This window comes from Pongo abelii, chromosome 13, assembly GCF_028885655.2.
Source record: "Pongo abelii isolate AG06213 chromosome 13, NHGRI_mPonAbe1-v2.0_pri, whole genome shotgun sequence".
NCBI lineage: Eukaryota > Metazoa > Chordata > Mammalia > Primates > Hominidae > Pongo > Pongo abelii.
The window spans coordinates 114326176-114350830 of record NC_071998.2 but is presented as its reverse complement, the minus strand read 5'-3'; the positions used below and the strand labels follow the sequence as shown (position 1 = coordinate 114350830).

At 37.1% G+C, this 24655-nt stretch overlaps 2 protein-coding genes and 1 pseudogene across 13 annotated transcripts in view; 1 reads left to right on the top strand and 2 right to left on the bottom strand.

The window, feature by feature from the left end:
- Positions 1-24655, bottom strand: part of RABGAP1 (RAB GTPase activating protein 1) — a 172951-nt gene that overhangs the window by 51771 nt on the left and 96525 nt on the right. Inside the window, exon 1 of one of the 11 annotated variants that reach the window (XM_054519405.2) lies at positions 18586-22602. Coding sequence (XP_054375380.1) covers positions 18586-18804 — 219 coding nt within the window. The 5' untranslated portion in view covers positions 18805-22602. 11 annotated transcript variants of the gene reach the window in all.
- Positions 1049-18674, bottom strand: GPR21 (G protein-coupled receptor 21). Of its 2 annotated transcripts, none has more exons than XM_002820187.6 (2): positions 18586-18674; positions 1049-18157 (listed from the first exon to the last, which is right to left on the bottom strand). In XM_002820187.6, exon 2 carries the CDS (start codon positions 17759-17761, stop codon positions 16712-16714), a length of 1050 nt encoding a protein of 349 aa, XP_002820233.2. In that variant the 5' UTR covers positions 17762-18157; positions 18586-18674; the 3' UTR covers positions 1049-16711. The 2 variants fall into 2 exon arrangements, with proteins under 2 accessions (XP_002820233.2, XP_054377087.1); XM_054521112.2 differs by having other exon boundaries at positions 1049-18063.
- Positions 22564-22971, top strand: LOC129048090 (small ribosomal subunit protein eS25-like; annotated as a pseudogene).

Here is a 24655-nt window from a genome sequence, read left to right as displayed (position 1 = left end):
TAGGTCTATCTTAATAACCTTTTGAGGTGGGTTCCATTATCTCCCCCACTTGACAAATGAGGAAAAAAGTTAAATCAGTTGGCTAGAAAGTGGGAAGCTAGGTCTGGAACCCAACTGGTCAGGCTTCCTACCTCACCTTCTTAATCCAAATGAACATATTGTAAAAGTGAAAATATTCTCTTATCAGTATTGAGCTGGAGTTATAATTTCTAATATATTTTTAAAAATGCTTTTCTTGTGGCTGGGCGTGGTGGCTCATGCCTGTAATCCCAGCACTTTGGGAAGTCGATACAGGCAGATCACAAGGTCAGGAGATCGAGACCATTCTGGCTAATACGGTGAAACTCCGTCCCTACTAATAATACAAAAAAAAAAAAATTAGCCGGGAGTGGTGGCAGGTGCCTGTAGTCCCAGCTACTCGGGAGGCTGAGGCAGGAGAATGGCATGAACCCGGGAGGCGGAGCTTGCAGTGAGCCAAGATTGCGTCACTCCACTCCATCCTGGGCAACAGCGTGAGGCTCCATCTCATAAAAAGATAATAATAAAATAAAATAAAATAAAATGCTTTCTCTTCTAGACTCTTATAACTAAAATTGGTATGACACAGACTTTGAAAATAAGCTTTTCTTTTTACTCATTTGAACACGCTTCCTTGTATGAAGGCTGCTCAGTGTTTATGAAAAACAGAAATAACTAAAGGCCCTAGTAACACGTAGACAGAGAAATATATGACACTCTTAAACACAAAACCAGGGTGAGGCCAGGCGTGGTGGCTCATGCCTGTAATCCCAGCACTTTGGGAGGCCGAGGCGGGCAGATCACCTGAGGTCAGAAGTTCGAGACCAGTCTGATCAACATGGAGAAACCCCATCTCTACTAAAAATACAAAATTAGCCAGGCGTGGTGGCATGGTGCATGCCCGTAATCCCAGCAACTCAGGAGGCTGAGGCAGGAGAAGCACTTAAACCTGGGAGGTGGAGGCTGCAGTGGGCCAAGATTGTGCCATTGCACTCCAGCCTGGGCAGTAGGAGTGAAACTCGGTCTCAAAAAAGAAAAAAAAAAAAAAACAAAAACAAGGTGAATAAAATCGCAACATGTGGCTCCTCTGTAAGTTATTCAAAGAAAAGGAACAGTCGCTGAATGCTAGAGGCATGTATCTTAACCATTTCAAATCCTAAAAAAAAAAAAAAAAAAACAGGTATTCTTTTAAATGTTCTGAGTTTTTTTCTTTAAGGCTGACCACCAGATAGACATATTTTTAGATCACAATATCTTGGCCTTTCACAGAACTGCCTTCACTAAGTTGTGGTATTAGCATGTTCTAAGACCCTGTCAAAAAAAAGAAAACAAACAAAAAAAAACCCTGCTATTGAAACGTTGTATTTCATGGTGGTGAGGACATCTCCTACCACTTTACTCAGTGTCCCCATCAAAAAACAGTTTCTCCTAAAAAGTTATGCATCTTTTTCCCCATGGAAATGATCCAATGTTCATTTTTGCTTCAGCCTTCAGGAAGCTCAGAATCAAATCTGCAGCTCAATCTTACATAATACAGGACCTCATAGCCTGTATATCAGTAATAGGAATTATACTATATTTGTAGCAAACAAATTAAAGCCTCTCAAAGTCAATTACATAGTCAAATCAGTAAGAATTATAGAAATAGGTATCAACTGGTGGGCTCACTTAACACTGACAATACAAAAACATCTTCATCTTAATTTAGCTCTGAAGAACGTAATTATACAAAACAAACACATTTTTACTTGTCCCTACACGACTAGCAACACTGCCCTTTAAGTCAGTATTTTCAACTAGGAACCATGGGACCTCTCTGTCCTGTGGTGCTGTTCTTCCACACCAATGCAACAGCAGGGATTTTAGTGGAAGTTGGATTTGTGTGTAGATACTGCTTTGTGTATTTACCCTGGTGATTTGCTTTTTAAGGCAAAAACCATACTTGCAGTAAAACTGCCACTGATAAACAATTAATAACAATTCAAAACCTGGACCAAAAGGAAATAGTAAACTGATCTCTATACATTTAAATACATGACATATTGTTTAGGTATTCAGTAATTAATGCTTGAAAATTTCTACTCCAAAGCTCCAACACATCACACAGAGCAGACTGGAATTAGATACCCATGAACATGGAGGTAACTAAAGGCATTTCAGAATCTGGTCACAATTGCGTGGAGACTGGAGTTGGACTTTTGACAAAGAATGCAGACGGTGGACTTTAGGTGCTCTACTTAGATCACAATGCAACCAACAGAACACAAAGTCTAGGGCCAGGCTGTTCTGTCTCTGGGTACTGCCTCTCCCACTTACTAATTTGTGTGACCTTGGGCAAGTCATTTAACTAATCTGAACCTTAACATACCTATCTATAGAATCTATGCAATGGTCCCTGCCTCACAGTTTATGAGAAGCAAATGAAATACTGCATGGAAAGCTGATGGCTTAAGGCCTGGTGTATCAGTGGTAGCTCTTTCTCACCAGACTTGAGATTTATGATGTTGGCGTATTTCCAAACTTGGGAGAGAAGCCAAGGGACAAAATCTGTATTTGGCAAGTTTTCCTGTTTGGGACTTAGTGCCCTGTAGGGGATCTGCAATTAGACAGTATACAATTCAGAAATCTCCTGAATGTTATGAACATCACATTTTAACCAAATGAAATTATAAAGAAATCAGGAGGCAGAAAAACTGATACTTGAAACATAAGTGATACAATAAGAGTATTTTGTTTTTTACCCTATGATCCATACTAACGAAAACACTGTAGAGCTCAATATTAAATACCTTTGCTGATTATCTTTTTTCTTCCAAAATCATTTCTCAGAAGCAAAAATCCATCTAGGTTTCTCTATTATCATTGTCTAATTTAGTAAGGAGTTCATCCATTTCAAGAAAAATAATATAAATATTCCAAATGACTCTACTCCCTTTACTCTCTTTTCCCCTCCAAACAACTTACTCCAAACATACAAAACAACAACAACAACAAAAAACACCATATGCTGTAATCATTGAACTGTCACAGAACCTTTACTACACCAGACTCAATAAGCTGGCTCTAGAAATGTTTGCCAAATAAGCTCCTCTAACTTTAACATATACTTTAGAATTATATTAGCTGAATGATTATATAAGTATTATGTTCAATCTATACCATACCATGTAATAGAAAAGCAGATGACTTCCTCAGAAAAGATGGCTCTTTATTTAATGAAATATTGTACTGCTATCACATTGTTTCAATCCAAATATGGCATTATAGTGCCATTCTAAAAATAAATCTAAGTCCCATGTGATATGCAGCCTTTTAGCTATGTTCATCTCCTTTTAGGGCTCAAGTTTCCCACAGGAAAATTATTCAATGTTTCGCAAAACGGTCCCAAATCAGGTATAGATAACACATAAATGCTAACTGCACTGTCAACCTTTTCCTGGTTTGCTATTGTTGATTCTCCTTCACAGCAATCCATCATGGAGAGGCCCAAGAAGCAGGAAATACTCAAGTACTGTTACCTGACAAAAGTGAACACACAAAATATCATTTTGATTAAAGAGGTGGTGATGGTCAAAGGAGAAAGGTAATTTATGGGTGAACTAAGACATAAAATTATTATATGTAAAGTCATATTCCAAACAAATGTTTCTGATAACTGTGATGAACTTCCACATACTTATTTCATTGTATTATTACCAAGTAAACTGCATATCAAATGCTCTCTTAGTGCAGCTTAATACATATTGTATTGTTTGACTTGTACTATTTGTTTAAAGATTTTGTAAAGCGTTGTATGTTATGGATAAAATCTTCTCAAAATCACCTACTAATAACATACAACACACAGACACACACAGAGGACCAAGTCTCATATGGCTCAAGTTATATTTTTACATAATCGAATCAATGGTTTAAATTATTTCCAAGAAAATGCTTATAAATGCTTCAAAATGCTTAACAAATACTCAGTTTTACTTTACAAAGTTAGCTTCTTCTGAAATAAGTCTCAAATCAGAGATTTAAATGTGCCTACTGAGTAGCAAAAATATACAGCAGCTGACCGGGCATGATGGCTTATGCCTGTAATCCTAGCACTTTGGGAGGCCAAGGTGGACGGATCACCTGAGGTCAGGAGTTCGAGACCAGCCTGGCCAACATGGTTAAACCCCATCTCTACTAAAAATACAAAATTAGCTGGGCATGGTGATGCACACCTGTAATCCCGGCTTCTCAGGAGGCTAAGGCAGGAGAATCGCTTGAACCTGGGAGGCGGAGGTTTGCAGTGAGCCGAGATCGCGCCATTGCACTCCAGCCTGGGCAGCAAGAGCAAGACTCCATCTCAAAAAAAAAAAAAAAAAAACCACAAAAAACCAGCAGCTGTAAAATGGCTAGATATATTTAGTTCTATGGAAGTTTCTTGCTCTTATAACAATTAACAAATATTAAATGAAAATCTGTGTTTGAATGACACCAGTCATGCAACAGCTCCATCAGTGAACTGCTGCACTGCATTAAGAATTCCGTAACAGGTCTGCATTCACACACATATTCAAAGGCTATATAGGTATATATTCTGAGTTTCAACCTTTATTTTAATTTTGAATTTTTATATAGCTTTTAGGCAAAAATATTTTCTTGAGCTCAACATATAAGAAAAATCGTATTGAAGATTTTAATTTTTCTATGGAAGAATCTTAATAAGTATCAAAAAACAATACTTAAAAGCGATCTTATTTTAGAAGTACAAAGCTCTAAGTAAACCAGATCTTTTTCTATTAACTAAAAAACTTAAAACTTATCAGCACATAGGAAATAATCCCAAGCAAAGTATATTAGTATCTATGTAGTAATACCTTAAAGGACTCTCCTAGAATTAAACTTTTTATATTTTCCTATTTAAAATTCTTAGGAAACAGCTACTTTAAAAGTTACTAGACAACCTATGATCTTCCATTTTATTTAAGCAAAAACTTTACCCTTCAAACTCACTAGCAGCACAATTATAAATACCAATGAAGGAATTCTAGAAATACCCATTTATTTTTTACCTCCTCAAACAAACATTTCTGAGGTTGTTACTAGTGATCAAGAGAACATTTTGATTAGTATTGAAAGAAAATCTTAACTCGTTTGGCTGAAAGTACCAATGGAAAGACAATTCTGTGATTTTTACTTAACACAAACCAAAATCTGAACAGTTGTTTCCTTTTTTTCCAAACCTGCTGGAAACTCCTATTTTCTAAGCACTTGACAAATGTTGAATAACCCCTTGGACTTATTCTAGTGGAATAACTGAGTCTAAAGGAGGTTTAATACCTGGATTCTAGTCCTAGTTCTGCAAATAATTAACTCTGTCACTATTCTGGGTCTCTCTTTCCCTGTCTGTGAAAGCAGGAGTCCAGATTATGACTGCTAAGGGATCTTCTAAGCTCTGTCACTTGAGGATTCTATATTTACGTCATTCATTTTCTCAGAAGTCTTAAGTCTACCTCCAATTCCTAAATAGAATTAAATCCGTTAGCCATGTATTCCAGACCAGCTATCACCAGTTTATCTTTCTGAATTTATTCTCCATTATATCTCAACTTAAAACTTCTGCTTCGTCCATACTACCCTATTCACAAGACAGCTGCACCAGCTAACATGTATTGAGTGCTTACTGCATGCCAAGCACTATGCTAAGAGCTTCACATGCATTAGCTCATTTAATCTTTACAATACTTACATGAGACAGTGTCATTAGTTAAGACAACTGAGACTAGGAATGATTATGTACTTTGCCCCAGGTCTCACAGCTAGTAAATGGCAGGGCTAGGATTCAAACCCAGGTCTGTCTGCCTCTCAAGCACATACTTTTGGCCACTACACATTACACAGTCTCCTTATTCCTTAAGTATATAAACGGCCCCCTTCATCAGGCCTTTTAAGTTTAAAATAGGAGCTGCCAAAATTGTATTTTCTGCATAAGACCAACTCATTTTTAAAGTTTGGTTAAAGTGACCCCTCTTTACCGCTTCAGCCTCAAATTTCCTGTCCACCTCCTAAAGTATTTAAAGTTCTTACCGTAAACCCCAATGACTTATTATTCCGTTGATGAAGTACATCCAAGTATTGTATGTGTATCTTAATGTCCGAGATTTGTATAGGACTAACCCTACTGCAAAACGTATTATAAAAGCAGGACAAAATACATAAAACATCAGTTGAAGAACTGGAGCTAACTATCAAGGTAGTACTTAAGGGATTTACCATCCCTGAGAGAAGGAAGCACACCAGGCCACTCCACATTCACCCAAGGCCTTTCCTCTGATGGTATGTGCCAATTTGCAGGACCTGGAAGTCACTGGGAGATTCTGACCTCTGTGTGGCAAAGAAATAATAGCTGAAATCTTTTACTGAGTTTCTACATTGCCCCCAAGTACAATTTTACATACTTTAGATGTGATAGTACCTAATTTTCACAGTAATTCTAATAAGGTAGTATTATCCCATTTTGCAGAGTAGAAAACCAAGCGCCAAACATTCCAAAAATCCATGCTCTTTTCACTACCTTCCTCTTTATCTCGGAGGGAAAAAATGATCCAAGAGTACGAAGTAATCACAGTGACAACTTTAAAAGCCTTACTATTAACATAACATGCAACTGATCTTAAACCAACTGCTATAATACTGCTGTCATCTTCATTCAAAGATGAAGATCCTTCTAACATTCAGACAGATTAAGATTACCTAATTAACTGCCAGAACTAGGATCTACATTTTGTTTTAACTTTATTTCCAGTGTTCTATAGGCTACAATACACATCCTCAGTATTATAAAATGATGTTAATGATATATAATGTTAACAAAACTTAAGTAGGAATGATTTAGATTCCTACGAATACATACCACGAAGAAGGGGAACTTTTATAAATGAAAAAAGGCTTTAGTCTGATTCAGTTCCCCAGAGGCAATAAAGACAGAGACCCACAAATGGCCTTCTTAAACTTTACATTTTGGTCTAGCTAAAAATAAATGGCTTTGGCAGTGGAGGTTTCCTCCGTTTTTCTGGAAGAAATTTCCAAAATAAATAATGCTATTTAAATGCTATAACTTTTGTCTTTCTCCCTAAAATATTGCCTTAATAATTCAACTCAGTAAGTATTTACTGAAAGCTGATAGACACAAAATGTACAACTTTACTTTGAAAATATGATTACTTTTATATTTTGCTCAAAGCCAATTCAGTCGTTTTGTAACAAGCCAACAAATCTTTCATTAAGTGACTACAATCATAATAATTTCTTGTAAAGATAGGCTTCTTAATTTGCAAAGGGCTTTCTCATGTCATATATTGTTTGTTAAATTGTAGATCACTTCATTACAGTCTTTAGTCTATTGATCCTTTGGGTCCCTTTAATTCTGTCCAGCTGGATACTTTATGAAATCTCATTCAAGGAGGGGGTCTGGGGTGAGGAGAGGAATCAGACTATAGGAATTCTACTCTACCCTGAGCCTAGCCCATCTCTCATACTGCCTTCTAAGGAAATCTATTTAACATGCACCTTCTTGCCTTTGAACACTACATGGCATTTTGCATTCCTCTCATCATTTCATAATACAATGTCTTGTATTATACTCATGTACCAGCACACATACTCATATACACACACACACACACACACACACACGTGTGTTTTCCTATATTCCTTCCCACGATGTCAAAGAAGGATGCATTCCAGCACCTTCTGTCTTCTCTTGGTAAAAAACAAAATTACAAAATCTGAAAAGCTCCAAACAGACACCTATGGAGGCGTAGTGATACAGCAGACTGGAAACCAAAAAGGTCTTACAGCCCCAAAACTCCATTCCCATAATTGGAAAAGAGGGACAATATTAACTTTGCCTATACTTCTAGGGGGATTAAATAAGACAATTAATAGGAAATGGCTTTGTAAAGAGCCATAGGTAAAATAGTGCTATTTTGCCCCCATTTACTATTTCAGTAATGTTCTAAACCTGGGCCTCCTTCCCGATTTCCCTTTACTTCTGTTAAAATACATCTCTTTTCCTAAATGTGGTCTATGCTTTTCATAGAAAATAATACACCTGGCCAGGCGTGGTGGCTCACGCCTGTAATCCTAGCACTTTGGGAGGCCGAGATGGGCAGATCACGAGGTCAGAAGATCGAGACCATCCTGGATAACACGGTGAAACCCCATCTCTACTAAAAATACAAAAAAAAAATTAGCCACACGTGGTGGCGGGCGCCTGTAGTCCCAGCTACTTGGGAGGCTGAGGCAGGAGAATGGCCTGAACCCGGGAGGCGGAGCTTACAGTGAGCCGAGATCGCGCCATTGCACTCCAGCCTGGGTGACTGAGTGAGACTCCATCTCAAAAAAAAAAAAAAAGAAAATAATACACCTACATAAGTGAAAAGGTCAAACAGTACAAAGCTTACAATGAAATTCCCTTCACTCCTCATACCCTATTCCTTAGAGGCAACCATTTTCACCTCTCCTTTTTTTAAAGCTGTTTGTTTTTAATTCGTATTTCTGAATAAAATGCTTAAGTTGCTATTTCCTGGGTTTTTCCACTTTAGACACCAGTTTCAGAGTTTACACTATGGAAGACGCTACTGTAGCTCTGTTACACCCACCCTCCTTCCCCTCACCCCCCAAACACTTCCCTTCCCCTCACCCTGTCAATACAGTGTTGCTTTCATTTTTGGCTAAACACCAAACTATACACAGCAACACATAACTGAATCAGAGTATGTCATGATCTTATTTCCTTTCTTCAATTTTCTATTTTTTTCTGAAGTTATTAATTGCCTATCTTTTTCTTTTCCTTGGTTTTCTATGTATCTATCACCAGTTCTTCCCCTAAAAATCTCACAAAACTAAATTCTTCTCACCATGGTGAAAATCCCAACTATATTTTCCTAGAGACATACCTCCTAGTGCCTTCTTTCTTCCTGCTCCTATTTAGACTGACGGCTCTCTAGGTCTCCTGCATAGTTGCTTTCATAGAGCTTTCCTTCCCGTGGGAATTCTTTTCACCATCCTCCTGTGTCAGAGACCCTGTTTCCTGGATTCTGTATCTCTTTCTTGATTTCCTCCCTCATTCTGGAGAAGCATATCCTTCAGTAACTTTCCGAGAAAGTACGTAAGGCAGGTGAATATTTTGTGATTTTGCAGATCTCAAAATGAGTTTAGTTTATCCTCACACTTGAATGACAGTTTGGGCATAAAATTGTGGGTTGGAAATCACTTCTCCTCAAAATTTTGAAGCTATTATTGAACCCGTTATCTTCTAGCTTTATTGTAGCAAAAAGTCTTCTGCTACTCAAATCCCTATACTTTATATGTTTAGACTCCACCATCCATGCCCAACCCTATTCAAGAAGCTTTTAGGAATTTTTATCCCCATTGTTCTGAAATTTTATAACAATTTGCCATCATGTGAATCTTTTTATTACACTGAAATGGGCCTTTTCATTATGAAAACACGTATCTTTCAGCACTGGAAAATTTTCTTGTGATATTTAATAATTTCTTCCTTTCTTTTCCTCTATTCTGTTTCTGAAGAGCCTGTTAGTCAGCTATTGGGTTCCCCGATTAAACCTCCGATTGTTTTGCTTTTTCATCTACTTTCTGTCTCTCTGCCTTTTTGTTTCATTATCTGGCCTACTTCATTTTCTAGCCTGCTTACTAAAAAAAAAAAAAAAAAAAAAAAAAAATCTTATTGTACTTTAAATTCCAAGAGTTATTTCTTGTTCTCTTCCTATTCATTTTTACTGCACTCTCCTCTCCCCTGCTTTAATGGATACAAAATCTTCTCCGAGAATGTTAGTTACAGTTGGGTTTTTTGGTTGTTTTCTTCAGCAACCTACATTCTTTCTGTTTCTTCTGATTTCTGTCATTTGCTTGTTTTGGGCTCTGTACTTTATGTGAGAACTTTTTCTCAAAAGTGCGATTATCTCTGGCTGTCTGTTAATATTAAAAGTGAAGCAATAAAAAACTGTGAGCTCTGTGTGCATGGGTTGGATGTGTTGATTGATGGGCATCACCTTAAAGTGACTAGGCAGGGAATGTGGCTATTTTGTTTCTGAGCCCTCAAATGTCAGTCCCCAGAATACACTCCTCTCATATCCTGCTTAGAACATTCTGAAAGTGTAGTGTGGTAAGAGGGCTGATTATTTAACATACAGACTTTCTTATAGCAGTCATGTTTGTAACAAAGCACACCTTTAGTCCCATTCTCAGCTATGCCTGGCATCTAGAGTGGTTCAGCTTTTCCAAAGAGTAAATCTCCCACCTTCTGCTGCAATGGTGAAAACCAGTTGCCTGCTTGGGATGGGGATTCAGGTGGGATGGGGAAGAGGAGTAAGGGGTGATAATGTCTAAACATTCCTTATATAAACTTTCTATCAATTACTTTGTTTTTCAGCTTCTATCAATTCTTGTTTTTCAGTCTCTATCAATTCTTGTTTTTCAGTCTCTATGCTTATAGGGACATCTTAGGAATCCAATTCTCAAGTAGTTACTGTGGTCAATAGACAAATCAGCCTGTTTCTTTTTGCTCCTCTTCCTCATTTGACTTTAGAAAGCAGCTCTGTTGATTCCGCTGAGTCAGTTACTACTCGTCCACTGAATTTCTATATTCCAAAATTCTGCTGGCATCACTGTCTGTCATTATCTCTGTTCTCCTTCTTTTTATCCATATTATACTTTTGCTATTCTTTATAGTGGAGTTAACAGAAATATGCATAGTCAATCTGCTATATTTAGCAGGAGGTCTGTCATATGTTTCTAAAGCCTAGGCTTACATAATGGTACAGAACACAAGCTTTAGAGTCAAAGAATTGGATTTGAATCATAACACTTACTATATATGTAACCTTAGAAGCTTCTTAACCTCTCTAAGCCTATGTTTCCTCACCTATAAAATAGGAAAATTCAAAATAACTACCTGATAGGTTGCTGTGAAAATTAAATGTAGAATGTAAGAAAAAATTAAGGTAAGAATATAGGCTTTGGAGTCAGCAAGTCCTAGGTTTGAATCCCAGATCTTCTACTTACAAGCTGTCTGACTCTGGCACCTCAAAATCTGTTTCTTCTGTATAATGGGGTTAATAATAGTCACTAGCTCTTACAGTGTTGGAAGTATTAACATAAAGTTTATAAAATTCTCCTGAAACATAACGAGTCTCAATTAACATTTATATTATTGCTCATACTTCTTACCCTTAGAATTACACACATACACATGTGCCCACCCCATGGCATGGCTGAGTCAAGTCAAATTCCAACTCCTCTGCAAAAGCAATGTGATATACTAGAAAAGGGCAACAGATTAGGAAGCATGAAGTCTGGGTATTACCATAAATAGATAACCCAGTGGCCACTGGGCTGGTTTCTCGTCTGCAAAATAACAGAATCAGACCAAATGATTTCTAAGGTCCTTTCCAACTCATCTGCCTCTCCCTGCCTCCTTTGCTAGACATGATCTGACATGAATATCACATCCCTAATTATCTGATACTATTAATTTTTATAGGTAGTTTCATGTATTTTGCTTTTCTAACTAGGAACTACATGAAAACTAAGATGAGCGGCTCCCTCAAACTAATGTAAAAAATAAAGATGTGTTTTGAATAATAATAAATCATAAAACTAGTATGTTTTATGATAAAAGATAAGTCTGGGGATATAAAAACCACCTTAAAGAGAAAGAATAAGTTGCAGGCTTGCAGACTACTAAGACTTGCAAGGAATCTGACTAAAAGACAAGTAACAGAAGAAGTTAATTGAACTAAGGAAATACCGTAATATGTCAATGAGAAGGGAGGTTAGTCAATAATGGAAGCAGGGATGATTTCATCTTTTACTATGATCCCAATAATGTTCACATTACAGAACCATGTTCTGAGATTCCATTCCCACCAAGCAAGCTTCTGAATACAGTTTGGCTTCCCATAAATATCTACTAATAGAGAAGACTGCTCTCAATTACCAGCATCTACTTCTTAAACTAATAAAGTGACATGATTTTATACACCAGCATCATCTGATTGTACCGCACAAAAAACAGTGCTGTGGGGGTGGCCCACCAGGAAGCCTTGGTACATTCTTCCAGATAAAGTAGAGAACAGTGAGGCTTCCTGGAAGACAGATAATCACAGAATTTTTCCACAAGAAACACCTAAAGACTACATAGTTCTACAAGAAAGGAATGATCCTTCTTTGATCCCTCTCTGAGGCTAGTTATACTACCTGGCACACAGCAGAACTTGCTAGATAAGTGCTTCTTGATTGCTTAAACTTTCCCTAAAAGCCACTGCTCTTACATAATACAATTTTCCATACCCTATGGCAGTATCAAGGAGATACTTCTTTCTGGATACATGACCAATAGTGTGGTAAGAAAAAGAAGGAAGAAGGAAAGACAGAGCTAGAAAACTGGGAAAGGCTGAAAGGGAGACAAAGCAAAACCACACAGAAAGTTTCTTTCATCAAGGCTTTCTATAGTTCCTTTGGCCTTGTGACCAGTTTTAGAGAGCTTTATCTGGATCCAGAGCCAAGAAGGTGTGATCCAACTACATATTTCCTAATCCATTCTGTGAAAAACTGGCAATTTGAAAGCACTGCCTGAAGTTCTCTGGGCCAAAGCTACAGAGTTTCCAGAAGTAAAGTTATCTAAGTATATAGAGGACTCACATTACCAAATTAATCTCTTGATACCAAAAAGAGATATTATTCATTATTTAAAATCTAGAATAACCTAGACCAAATGGAAGGTTGCTTATGAGGCTCTGGACTACCTTTCAAACATCACTGCCCTATAATCCCTCACAGAAGGGAGAAGGCTGGTGTGACTACATGCAATAATTACAGAGTCATTTATTCATTCTATAAAACTTCTGCTCTGAGCCAGGTCCTATGTCAGATTGTGGGGATAAAGATATTAACCAGACAGATAAGAGACACTGTCCCTTGCCTTCAGAGAGTTTGATGACAAGTAAAGGAAGTAAATCAAAACAATTTTATGTTGAATTTAAGGCTACTGTCATTTTAGGAGGATGAGCATTTATTTTGCTTCTCTTCTCAAGTCTGGGATTGCTAAGTAGCACAGAGTAGTGGCGTGGCATTGAGCTTCAAAGATCAAAGTGTGGGGGAACACATCATGATGTATGGCTTCCTTACATGTAGAAGAATGGCAGATACAAATAACAGTAATCATTTTTATTTGCAAAGCACTTTACAATTTACAAAGTACTTTCACATCTATTATCTAATGCAAGCCTCAACCCTATGAGGTATGAAGGGATCAATATTTCCTTTTAGGAGAAATTAAGCATTTAGAGAAGTGACTTACCCTCATTTACAAAACTACTTAATTAGAAACAGAAGCCTACTTTTTTTATTCTCAGTTCCAACTTCATTTTTACTATATGATGCCCTTCTGTCACGCAAATTTTGAAGAAAGGCCAAATGACTCATTTACAGCCATTAAGAAATGTCTACAATATTTCCAAGGTCTGCAACATAATATTAATAATATATAAATTTAATATAAATACTTAATATTTAGTTTTTCTTCAACCTGAAATGAAAAAAATTACACAAAAATCAACACACAAAATGATTTATGAGGACTTCAAAAAATCTCAATGCCACAGTTTTCCCATTCTTAAATTTCCCAAATTTCCTCATATAACAATAAATCTTGGCTTGCTGATCATTTCACCAACCACTATGAAACAAAAACATAGTCAGTGAAATTAAGACAATTCCTATACCAAGTCAACGTGCAGATTTTTCAAACAAACCTGAAAAGCTGAGGAAACCCTCCTAGAAACCACTCCACCATCTGGGCCATTTGGGAGTCTAACCCTGTTGCTTCATTTTCAAGTTCAAGGAGGTGGGCAATGCATTTATGGTAAAAAAAATTCAAGTTTTCCCAATCCTTAAAATACTGAGACCATTATTCAAGTAAAAAGTAAAAGCCATTATAAAAGGCTTGAAAAGAATTTATCCAGCAATAAAGCTTAAAGAAAACCTTTTCCAAAATGGAATTTTGAGTAAGAGTCAGTAGGCCCATGAAAAAACGCAAACATCCAATCTAGTGTCAGGATAATGCTCTCACTAAAGTTGGGCACACTAGTCCATTTGTAATTGCTTTTCTACTCTAAGAAGGGGGAAAAACCACTTTCACTGAAATCACTGCATTAAAAAATACAACTAGTTTACAAATATAACATTAGTATAATCCTACTTTAAAATTTACTATGAAATAATTTCAACATAATCACCAAAAGTATATGTTTCCTCTGATACCAGTCACATGCCATATAAAGTTAAATGAGCTATCCTGCCAACGCCATGGTAACTGAATCTAAAAATACACTTTTTTTTGAAGTCAGACTGGTATTTAAACTAAATGTCATCAAATGTTGCATTAAATATGCCAGGATGAAAAGTTCAGTTAAACATGAACTTTCCAAACATATCACATAGAAAACACCCCCAGCCACTAAAGAGGATGACACTACTGAGTCCAGGAGCATCTCCTCTCTCCCAACACATATACACACAACAAAATAAGATCAAACCTACTGATTTAATATCAAATTTTCAACAAAAATTAAGTGTTTAAATGCCATATTTTCTAAACTAAGAATTCATAAGCAAACTGCAAATGTGAACACGTTACATTCTCTAACATATATGAAAAAAGGTAAATTTTGGTTTTTTAGATCTGTACCACTTAAAGGGGAAATGTATACAATACAACCATTTTTCAGAATCTAACAGAAAAGGTTTCTCATTTGAAATGGCAATTTAACTAAGCCATTTCTAACATAACTTAAAATTTCAGTATGAGTTCTAAATTTTGAAGCAGCTTAGAATAAAATTTGCTAACACCAAACATAAAGAGCAAGCAAGGCTTTGGGAAAAACCCAGAATCTGAAGTTTGAATGTTTATATAATGCTTAGTCACTTAAAATAAAAAAGTTTAAATAGAACACAACTGAGGTTAAAATCAAGTTGATGTCTAAAGCCTAAAATCATAAGAACACTGGCATCATGATGGAAAACCAAAGCTTATCTGCCTGCTTTATAAATATCCATGTCCTTTCTTGCATTCAGAAATCCACTTTAACCCATGTCCCCTGGGTTTCTTCCATCTTCTATCTCACTGAACACCACTGTCGCATTCAGATTACAACCTCTAGCCAAAGGCAGAGATCAAATAAGCCCCTTGAAGATTTCCAGAACATTTCTAGAACAGCAGAAAAGTAGAGGAAATACTCTCGTGCCTGGAGCTGCTGGAATACCTTCTCTTCTTTTAGAAAAATAAACCTCTTGCTCTAAAGATAATCACTTTTAAGAACAAACATCACTACAACTCTCAATACAAACACACATAACTCTCAATAATAATTCTATAGAAGAATTATAAAATCCTATCGGTTTTGCTAGTACTTTGGCAGGAAAAAAAAAAAAAAAAAAAAAAAGACCATTAAGAACTGTATGCCAAAGGATTTTTTTCCAGAAAGAAAATAGCAATAAGAGACTTAGTGTTTCCCCTTCTCCTCTTCAAATGTGGATTCCTTAGCACTAACTGAAAGAATACTTTTCAAAAATAACTAGTTGATTCCATTTAACCACAAAGAAAATGTCTCAACTCCCTTGTATTTTAAAAAAACAATCTGTATACTACGGTATACTTTCTGGCTCAGTTGCTTATGACCGACACCCTTCTCCCTGATGTTCTAATATTTTGGAAGTCTTTGAATAGAAAGAACAGACAATATTAAAGACACATTTTTGTATATAGTCACCATTATAAAATGGACAGCCAACAGCCTATCACTGAATTACTTTTTAGCTTAAGCACATTTTGCTGTAAAAGAGAAATCTAACAATTCAGATATTCTAAATATAGACATAACACAAAGGCATGGGCAAAAATACTACACGATCACTTCTATGCACACATATCTTTAGATCTCTGTGAAGCATGGCACAAAAAGTAGCTCAGTTTTTCATAAATTGTATAATTTGATTGCACTTTTGCTTCATGGTTCACTGTAAAATTCTAAAATTAATGTTTATGTGTTCACATTATTCACCCTACTGAGAATTCTCTCAAGAGAATAAAACAGAGAACATTTGGCTTTCTAAATGACAGTGTTGAAACTTGCAGTGTAGTTATATTTGGCATACATAAAAAGTAATTTCTAAAACCTTATTTATATTTTACTATTCCCTGTTAGAAGAAATCAATTGCACATGAAGCCCAAATAGCTGGAAAGAACCCAGAAAGTGACAAGAAAATGATGACTTTTTAAAATGCTGACGCTTTTCACACTCAGGTTCAGTCATGCCAGCTGGAAAGAGGTGTTAGATATGGCTTTATTCATTTTAAATCTGAGAACTGTAGTCATTTCCAAGACATTTCAAAAATTGAGAGCAAGAGCAGTTTGTCTTCATGGTCTTGAATCTTCTAATTCACAAGCACTTTTGAAAACCATTTCTACAAACTTAGAAGGTATCTGTACAAATAATTTGTATGCTATTGCTTAGAGTCAAAGTATTCTGTCCCAGATCTCCTAGTGAATTACGAATACTTAGAGATAAAACACACACACACACACACACACACACACACACACACACAGGGGAACCCCGTAACTGAGCCACTTCAGATATGACATCCATTAAGAGGGCCTTTGCTTCTAACTGTGTAAGGGTCGTTGGCTGTAGTCTGACTTGCACAAGAAGTACACATAGCCCCCGAGAGGCGCTTTAGTCCTCTTTGGAATACACTGTTGGAGAGACTATAAATGACACAGTTGCAGAAACTGTTACTAATAGCAAGCCAGGTGGTCAAGAAGGATGCGAAGCGGTTGCTGTGGCCAGTGGAGCTTTCCAACAAGAAGTAGATGATATATGGCAACCAGAGGATGTAAAATACACTAGTGATTCGAAACAGGACCATGGCATAGCGCTTATCAGGACAGGCCTGCACTTCCCCAGTCTCCCCACTCTGGCTGCTGAAGCGGGCTTGCCTTTCGCTGATTTCCTTTGTGTGCTGTTGGCAGATGCGGAAGATGTTGAAATAGGTGAAGCAGACAATAAGGGCTGCTGGGGCATATAACATCATCACGATGAACAGGGTGAAGTAGGAGTCGGTGTGCCAGGACTCCGCACACCACTGAAACACATCTCCATGATATCCAGGTTTGCCCCAGTGGAAAAAGGAAGGCAGGAAGACCAGGGTCGAGTATAGCCAAATCAGGAAAATACACAGGCGTAGTCTCCAGGGTGTAACCAGAGTATTATAGGTTAAAGGTTTAGTAATGGCAATGTATCTATCAATGCTGATACAAGCCAGAGAAGCCATGGAGACACTCTTCAGAACTGATACTACAAAACCAAATATCTGGCAGGTCAAGGACTCCTCTACTGGAAGGGGGTGATGGAGGAGTGATAAAGAAGGGACCACGCAGCTCACCCCAACAAAAAGGTCAGCATATGCCATAGTCTGGATAAAATAACTTGTAGTATGATGGTTCAACAAAGGTGCACAGTGAAATACAAAAATCACAATGATGTTGCCAGAAATAATCAATACAGTTAGAAAGACAATAATCAACACTTCCAAAAGGCAAAAATTGACAGTTTCCAAATAGCCAAATGCCAAGAGGCAAAAAGGGTGGCTGCTCTGATTACCATCCAAGGTGGAGTTCATCTTGAGCTCAGGAGTGATCTGTCACTTCATGCTGCCGCTTGGCTGCTGCCAACAGTTCAAAGAAGCAGCTGCTGTCATTGCGGTCAGCTTTGCATGTGTGTAATAATGCCAGAGGAGCCTTACTCCCCAAGCTCCTGATGCTGCTGCTCTGGTGCATTGCCTGCAGTGCAATTCCCCTTTAAATCCTTCCTGGAATAAGAAGAGCCAGCAGCAGTTGTCTGGCCAGTCCCAGACGCGGCCATAGTGCCAGGTTCACCATACACATAGCACCAGGGGAGCAAGGTAAACTCTGGGGAGAACGTCTTCAGGCCAAGTGAGGGTAGGGGGAAAGGGTAGAAGAGAAGGGAAGAAGATTAGGAGCTTCAGCAGGAGTTGTAATGAGTCTCCTCTGAACAGCTGATAGAAGAAAAGGAGAGAGCATTTTACATTTCACATCCAATGCCCTAATCAAAGAACCTGGCTAGCTCAGGCTGGCATCATCCCTCCCACTCCACCCCTACTGGCACCACTATTCACGGCTACCCTCAGTAGCACCCCACATAACTGATCTGTACTGTATAGAGGAGCAGCAGCAACATCAAGCTTTCAAGATCAGCATAAAACAAAACCAATCACAGTCAGATTAATTTACCCCCATTTCCTTTCATTTGAGACGGGGGAGAAAAGGAATTTGCTTTTAATATTTAGGAAAACCTTTCACTACAATTACCACTAATAAAATTAACCAACATAATTTACTTTCTTCATTGATTCCAATATAATATTTTGCCTCTTTGAAAACATTTCAACAGAATTTACTGTTTAGTTCAATTTCAGAATGTTACCTGTAATTCTGCATGCTGCAATCCAAACAAAAGCCACAATACATCCTTAGCAGAAAGCCTTGCAAAGCAGGAATGTGCTTCAACCCGCGTACTGCAGAACTGAGACACGGAGGGAGGGGATAAAGGAGTAGGAGGGGAAACAGGGAGAAGAGGGGGCTTGGGAAAAGGAAGAAAGGGGGAGGGGAAAGAAAACGCCTGTACGTGCACACACTCTGGCATCTTTAGCCACTAATTGGAATTCATCGTCAGAGAGGTGCCCCCTGATTTCCAGACTGCACAGTGTGGGAATGGCTTGCTATGCCTGCAGTGCATCATTTGAAGGCTGTTTCCTCGTCTGTCTGGAATCCCCCTTTTAGTAGATAAGCAGAATTCAGGCTGCTAGCAAGGAGAAGGGGTAGTAACAGAACAGGGTGTCAGGAATTAGACTGAAACACACTGCCAGAGGGGTAATTTCTATTTTCTCACGGCATTTTCCCAAAGAACAAAGAGCAATATTAAAGAAAGGAAGTATGTTAACTTCCTTTAAGTGTACGGCATATTGCAACTGAGAATCATAATTCAGCTGCACAAGAAGTTCTAGCTAGAAGGCTATTCACCATTAATTTTCTCTCTCATGATTCACTGAATATTGGCCAAGAAACTTTAAGATCACTTTTTCAAGAGAAAAATAAAGTATCTCCCATTCTGAATACTACACAAATAGCACAGATAAATTACATTGTTCCCATATTTGACACTACCCTATAGTTTTGAGATACATTTCTTGCTTCTAATTTGCTGAGCAGTATACAAGAATACAAACAAAAAATAGAAAAGTAAATGTACCTTCTTCTACTCAGGCATGGATATTACAGGAAGTTTCATGGTACAAATAAGCCTTTGTATCTTAGAATATACAATCTTGCTTCTGCCTATTTAAAACAATGCAAACTGTATTATATTATATTGTGGTTTTCCTGGTAATGTCATAAATGATGACAATTTTCAGCTAACAGAGTTGGGTGCCATAAAAATGTGTAATTTTAGTATCTTTATTTAGAAGGATTAATTGAAAGTATCCAGCAGAGTAAAAGACAATAAACAAATGCCGGCATTTGAAAGCATTCCAAGAGGTAGGCAACTGAGTAAAAACATGTGATCCAACTTTCATTTTTATTCATTTTATACACATGCTTTCTTATTACAGACAAATGGCCACCCATAATCAGAATGCAATGAATTACATTTTAAATCTAAAGCAGCAGCAGTTGTCTGGCCAGTCCCAGACGCGGCCATAGCCCCAAAATAAAAAACCTATTTAACCATAATCCTGATAGTAATATTTGACAGGTCTTATTGGGAAACAGAGTGAAGTGTGTGGCACAGTAAAAAGACCAATAGCATCAAAGGAACAATAATCAGGTTCAAATTCTTGCTCTAATATTACTTATCCTCTCTTAAGCCTCTGTTTCATCATCTGTAAAATGAGAACAACACTCCTTACTTCACAGGGTTGTTGAGAAATAAAGTATATAAAAAAGGCTTACCAACACCTAGCACAGAGGGGGTATATAACTTTACTCACTTTCTGCTCCTACAACTAAAATAGCCTTCCTAAAGAGCCAGTGTTTTCCTGCCCATCATGTTGAAATGCTTAAGGCTGGGCTCCTCTGAATCCTGAAGGGCCTGCTCTTACTGAGGCTATACAGTTCTAGGTCATACAACAGCTATCTGAATACAGTGCTGTCACACATTACTCAAATACATTGAGGCTATGCATATGCAAAGCACTGAAGGTAGCTGAAAAGAAGGAATGATGACACGGCGTCAATTATTCCCTCAACATAAATAATTTCTCTGCCTAGGTCTCCAGCCCTGATTTCACTCCTAAGCTCCCTTTTCCATCTACAATTTGTCTGCTAGTCACACATTTTCCACCTGTAGATGGAAGATGTACTGTAGAGATTTCAACCACAGCATGTCTAAAATCAAAAACCTTTTTCCTACCAAATAAGCCTCTGTATTTTTCCAACATTTTCCTAGGCACTCCGGTATGAAACTTAGGACTCAATCATCTTGACCACTCTCTCCCTCAAAGCACTTAGTTCTTAGTCACCAAGTCCTGAAAATGTATTCCCACAATAGTTCTCAAATGCATTTCCTCCTTTCAATTTTTAATACACTTACCATAGAAGATGATTATCACCTAAACTTAGAGTTTTGTTCATTTTTCTAATTTTTTCTTTTCTGCCTGGTTAAATATCCAAAATGTATATTTTTTTATTGTACCCCATTGTTCAAGAAGAGTCAATGGCTCCCTTATTGCCTTTCTAGTCTGTTCTCAATTGTTTTACTTCCCCCAAATAACATGCCCTCCAGCCAAATCAGATTACTTCTTATTCTATACACTTGCCATAGACTTTATTTTTAAACCATATTTACTGAGCACCTTAATAAATACAGAATAAAGGAGTGATTTTTGAGAGTTACTGCTGTATTTCAATAAACAGAAAAAGTGTTCACCAAAGTCAAAAGTCTAGGCTTTTCTACTACTACTTGTGAATTTGGGCATGTAACTTATTCTCTCTGTGGTTTCCCATGTATAAAACAAGACAGTTACGCTGATAAAAACAGACAATACAATGGCTGAAAATTTGAAAGAATTAAAAATTTATAAAATTGCAATAAAACTACACGCTGTTACATTACTGCCATTAGTACAGTAACAGTTCTTTCAACTTTGTTTCTATTTTAGTGAAACCACTCTAGGAGCTAAAATCAAAACATTCATTTAAGAAACTTAAAAAAAAAAAGCCTAATAGCCACATTTAACTGAATCAATCAGGAATTAAATGTTTTGCTTTGGATTAAAGAAAAACATTTTCTTCAAAAGAGACAATTTATTAACAACTTAGGGAGGCTCTATAAATTTGTATCCTTACAAAAATCCATATGTACATTTGGTCTTTAACCATAACATAGACTCATTCTAGTGTTCCATACCACTCTAGAAAGACTACAGTTAATATTATGTAGTTTCAAATAGCTAGAAGGTTATTGAATGTTCCCAACACAGAGAAATGATAAATGTTAGAGATGATGGGCATGTGCGCAATTACCAAGATCTGATCAGTATATACTATATGTATCAAAATATCATTATATACCTCATAAGTATGTATGTTATATGCTGATTAAAAAATACAATAAAAAATAAAATAATGCAGTCTCATGATATATTCACTCTATATTTACTTTGAAGGCTGAGTAACTTTCTATATATATATATGACTAAAAGGAAATACATTAAAAATCAACACTATTATTGGATGGTGGGATAACAGTCATTAAAAAATCTTTCTTCTTTATAGCTTTCTATATTTTCTGAATTTTCCAATTTCTATATACTCTCAGAACCATATTGATTTAGCAAGATAGAATGACGCTGGGTTGAAGTTGTCTACTTCATGGGGCTCTGTTCCACTTGTTCCTATGCCATCAGAGCAACATTCCTTCAGACAGTCTTTGGTACTCAATCTAACTCAAAATGGACTCCCAAAACGTCAGTTAAAACCTCTTACAGAACAAGAATATAATTACGAACTTACCGATACTTAACCATTGCATTGCTAGCTAAATACTTTCTGACCTGCAAACACGCCAGCTTCTATATGGTTCAACCTAATGAAATTAAAACAACTTTAAAAGCCAAAATAATTAAAATAACAAAATGGCAGGCTTAAAAAGAAAAGCAGAACGAAAAATGAAATGTAACAAAAAAAGGAAAAGTCCTGTTCAAATTATATTTCTTTTTCTCCCAACCTATTCAGAGACTTAACTACTTGTAGATGAGAAATTATCTCAGTTCTTTAAATTCCTAAGTTTCACCTCTGGGCATTAGTGTCAACTACCACTTATTATTTGGTAAAAATGAGCTTCACTTTTTGTCTGACATCTTAACAAGGCTGCAGTGTTCGCCACTGCTCTCCAAGCTTCACGATGCCACCCAAGGACTACAAGAAGAAGAAAGACACTGGAAAGTCAGCCAAGAAAGACAAAGACTCACTGAACAAACCCGGGGGCAAGGCCAAAAAGAAGAAATGGTCCAAAGGCAAAGTTAGGGACAAGCTCAATACCTTGTCTTGTTTGACGAAGCTACCTATGACAAACTCTGTAAATAAGTTCCCAACTATAAACTTACAACTCCAGCTGTGGTCTCTAAGAGACTGAAGATTTGAGGTTCCCTGGCCAGGGCAGCCCTTCTGGAGCTCCTTAGTAAAGGACTTATCAAACTGGTTTCAAAGCACAGAGCTCAAGTAATTTACACCAGAAATACCAAGGGCAGAGATGCTCCAGCTGCTGGTGAAGATGCATGAACAGGTCCAAGCAACTCTACATTTGGAAAAATAAAACTTTATTAAGTAAAAAAAAATAAGCTTTAAACATTGATTAATTAACATATTATTTTAGTGCAGCTGATGTGAGTTTATTAATGTAACTGTCATTCCAAAAATGATTTGAGATACTTTGACTCATCTTTTATTCCTCCCTCGCCCTCATCTCCCACATTCATTCAGTCATCAAGTGAGTGCCAAGGATTCTACCTCTGAAATCCTCTTAAATAGCATCTTTTTCCCCATCCCTTTGCCACTACACCCCAATCCAAGTTGAAATTATCTCTTGCCTGAATTATTAATAGGTCTCGCTGCAATTATTCTTACTCCACGCTTGCCCAAGTAACAGAGTGATCTTTCTAAGCCTGATAATACAGACAATAAGCAAAAAAATATATATAATATTAAGTTATTTACACTTAGTATGGACTATGGATTATACTAAGAATTTTCACACATTATCTAAGTTAATTCTAACAACTCTACAACTATTATTATTCCATTTTACAGATAAGGAAACCAAAGCCTATGAATGTTAAATTGCCCAATTTCAATGGCTAGAATACAGCAGAACTAGGATCTGAATTAAGACAATTTGCCTTTATATGGAAACCACTTTGCATACTGCCTTATAAACCGGAATATATAACCTGCCTGCTTAAAATGCTTCATTCGCTTCTATTGCCCAAAACCTTAAATATGCCTTCTGAAGCTTTCAAAGATCTGTTCCCTATCTACCACCTCTCTGGTCTTATCTCCATTCAACTCTATGGAACTGCCAAGCTTTTTCTCACCCTTGAGTACACACTGTTCCCTCTGACTTTTAAGACCACATCTGCTATGCAGCACCCTATCCCACCCCAACTATCCAACTCCTGGCTAATTTCTGAGCAAGAGACCTTTTAGAACACTTAGGTGAGAAATCCTTCATGTCATATGCAGTACAGCTGTATGTATTTTTTCTTCTACAACTCCCATGCAACTTTATGATTGTTTATAGTTAACTGTCTATTTCCTCCATTAGATTGCAGACTTCCTGAAACCAGTGAACAAGTTTATTTATGGGCATATCCATGAGGCCTACCACAGGGTTGGCACAGGGTAGGCATTCAAAAGGTATTTTTTATTGAATAAACAATGAATGCCCAATGAAACAAAAGGCAATTCTGCTTTTAGGTTGAAAGATCTTTCAAGTAAAACCCCAGTATGGTAACTATTTAACTCACCTATAATTATTAGGTCGAGGCATATGAAATTGCCTATTTGTGGGTCAAAAACTGTCAAATAGCAATTTTAACATGGACAAACCAAATATGTTTCCAGTCTTATAATTCAAGAAACCTTTAGAACTCCCAGCAAGTATGACTTACATAAACTCACACGAAGGAAAATAACTTCACAGGGATAAGATATAGGGCTTAAAATTATGTTCACAAGTAATAATTTAGAGGGACCTACTGCAGCAATTGCTGTATGACAGCAGACAATACAGTTCTAACATCCACCAGCCACTATTTTCATGTAGAACAAGACAGCAAGAGTGCTCAGTTGTGAAAAAATGGAATTACGGCCTATTTTGGAGGGCAGCACTCAAACACACTGTCTGATTTTCCAGAATGTCAAAGCTTAAGGAAAAATCAACAGACTACCTCAGCTATCTCAGTTCAAAGAAGAGGAAATGAAGTGGCAGAACTGAA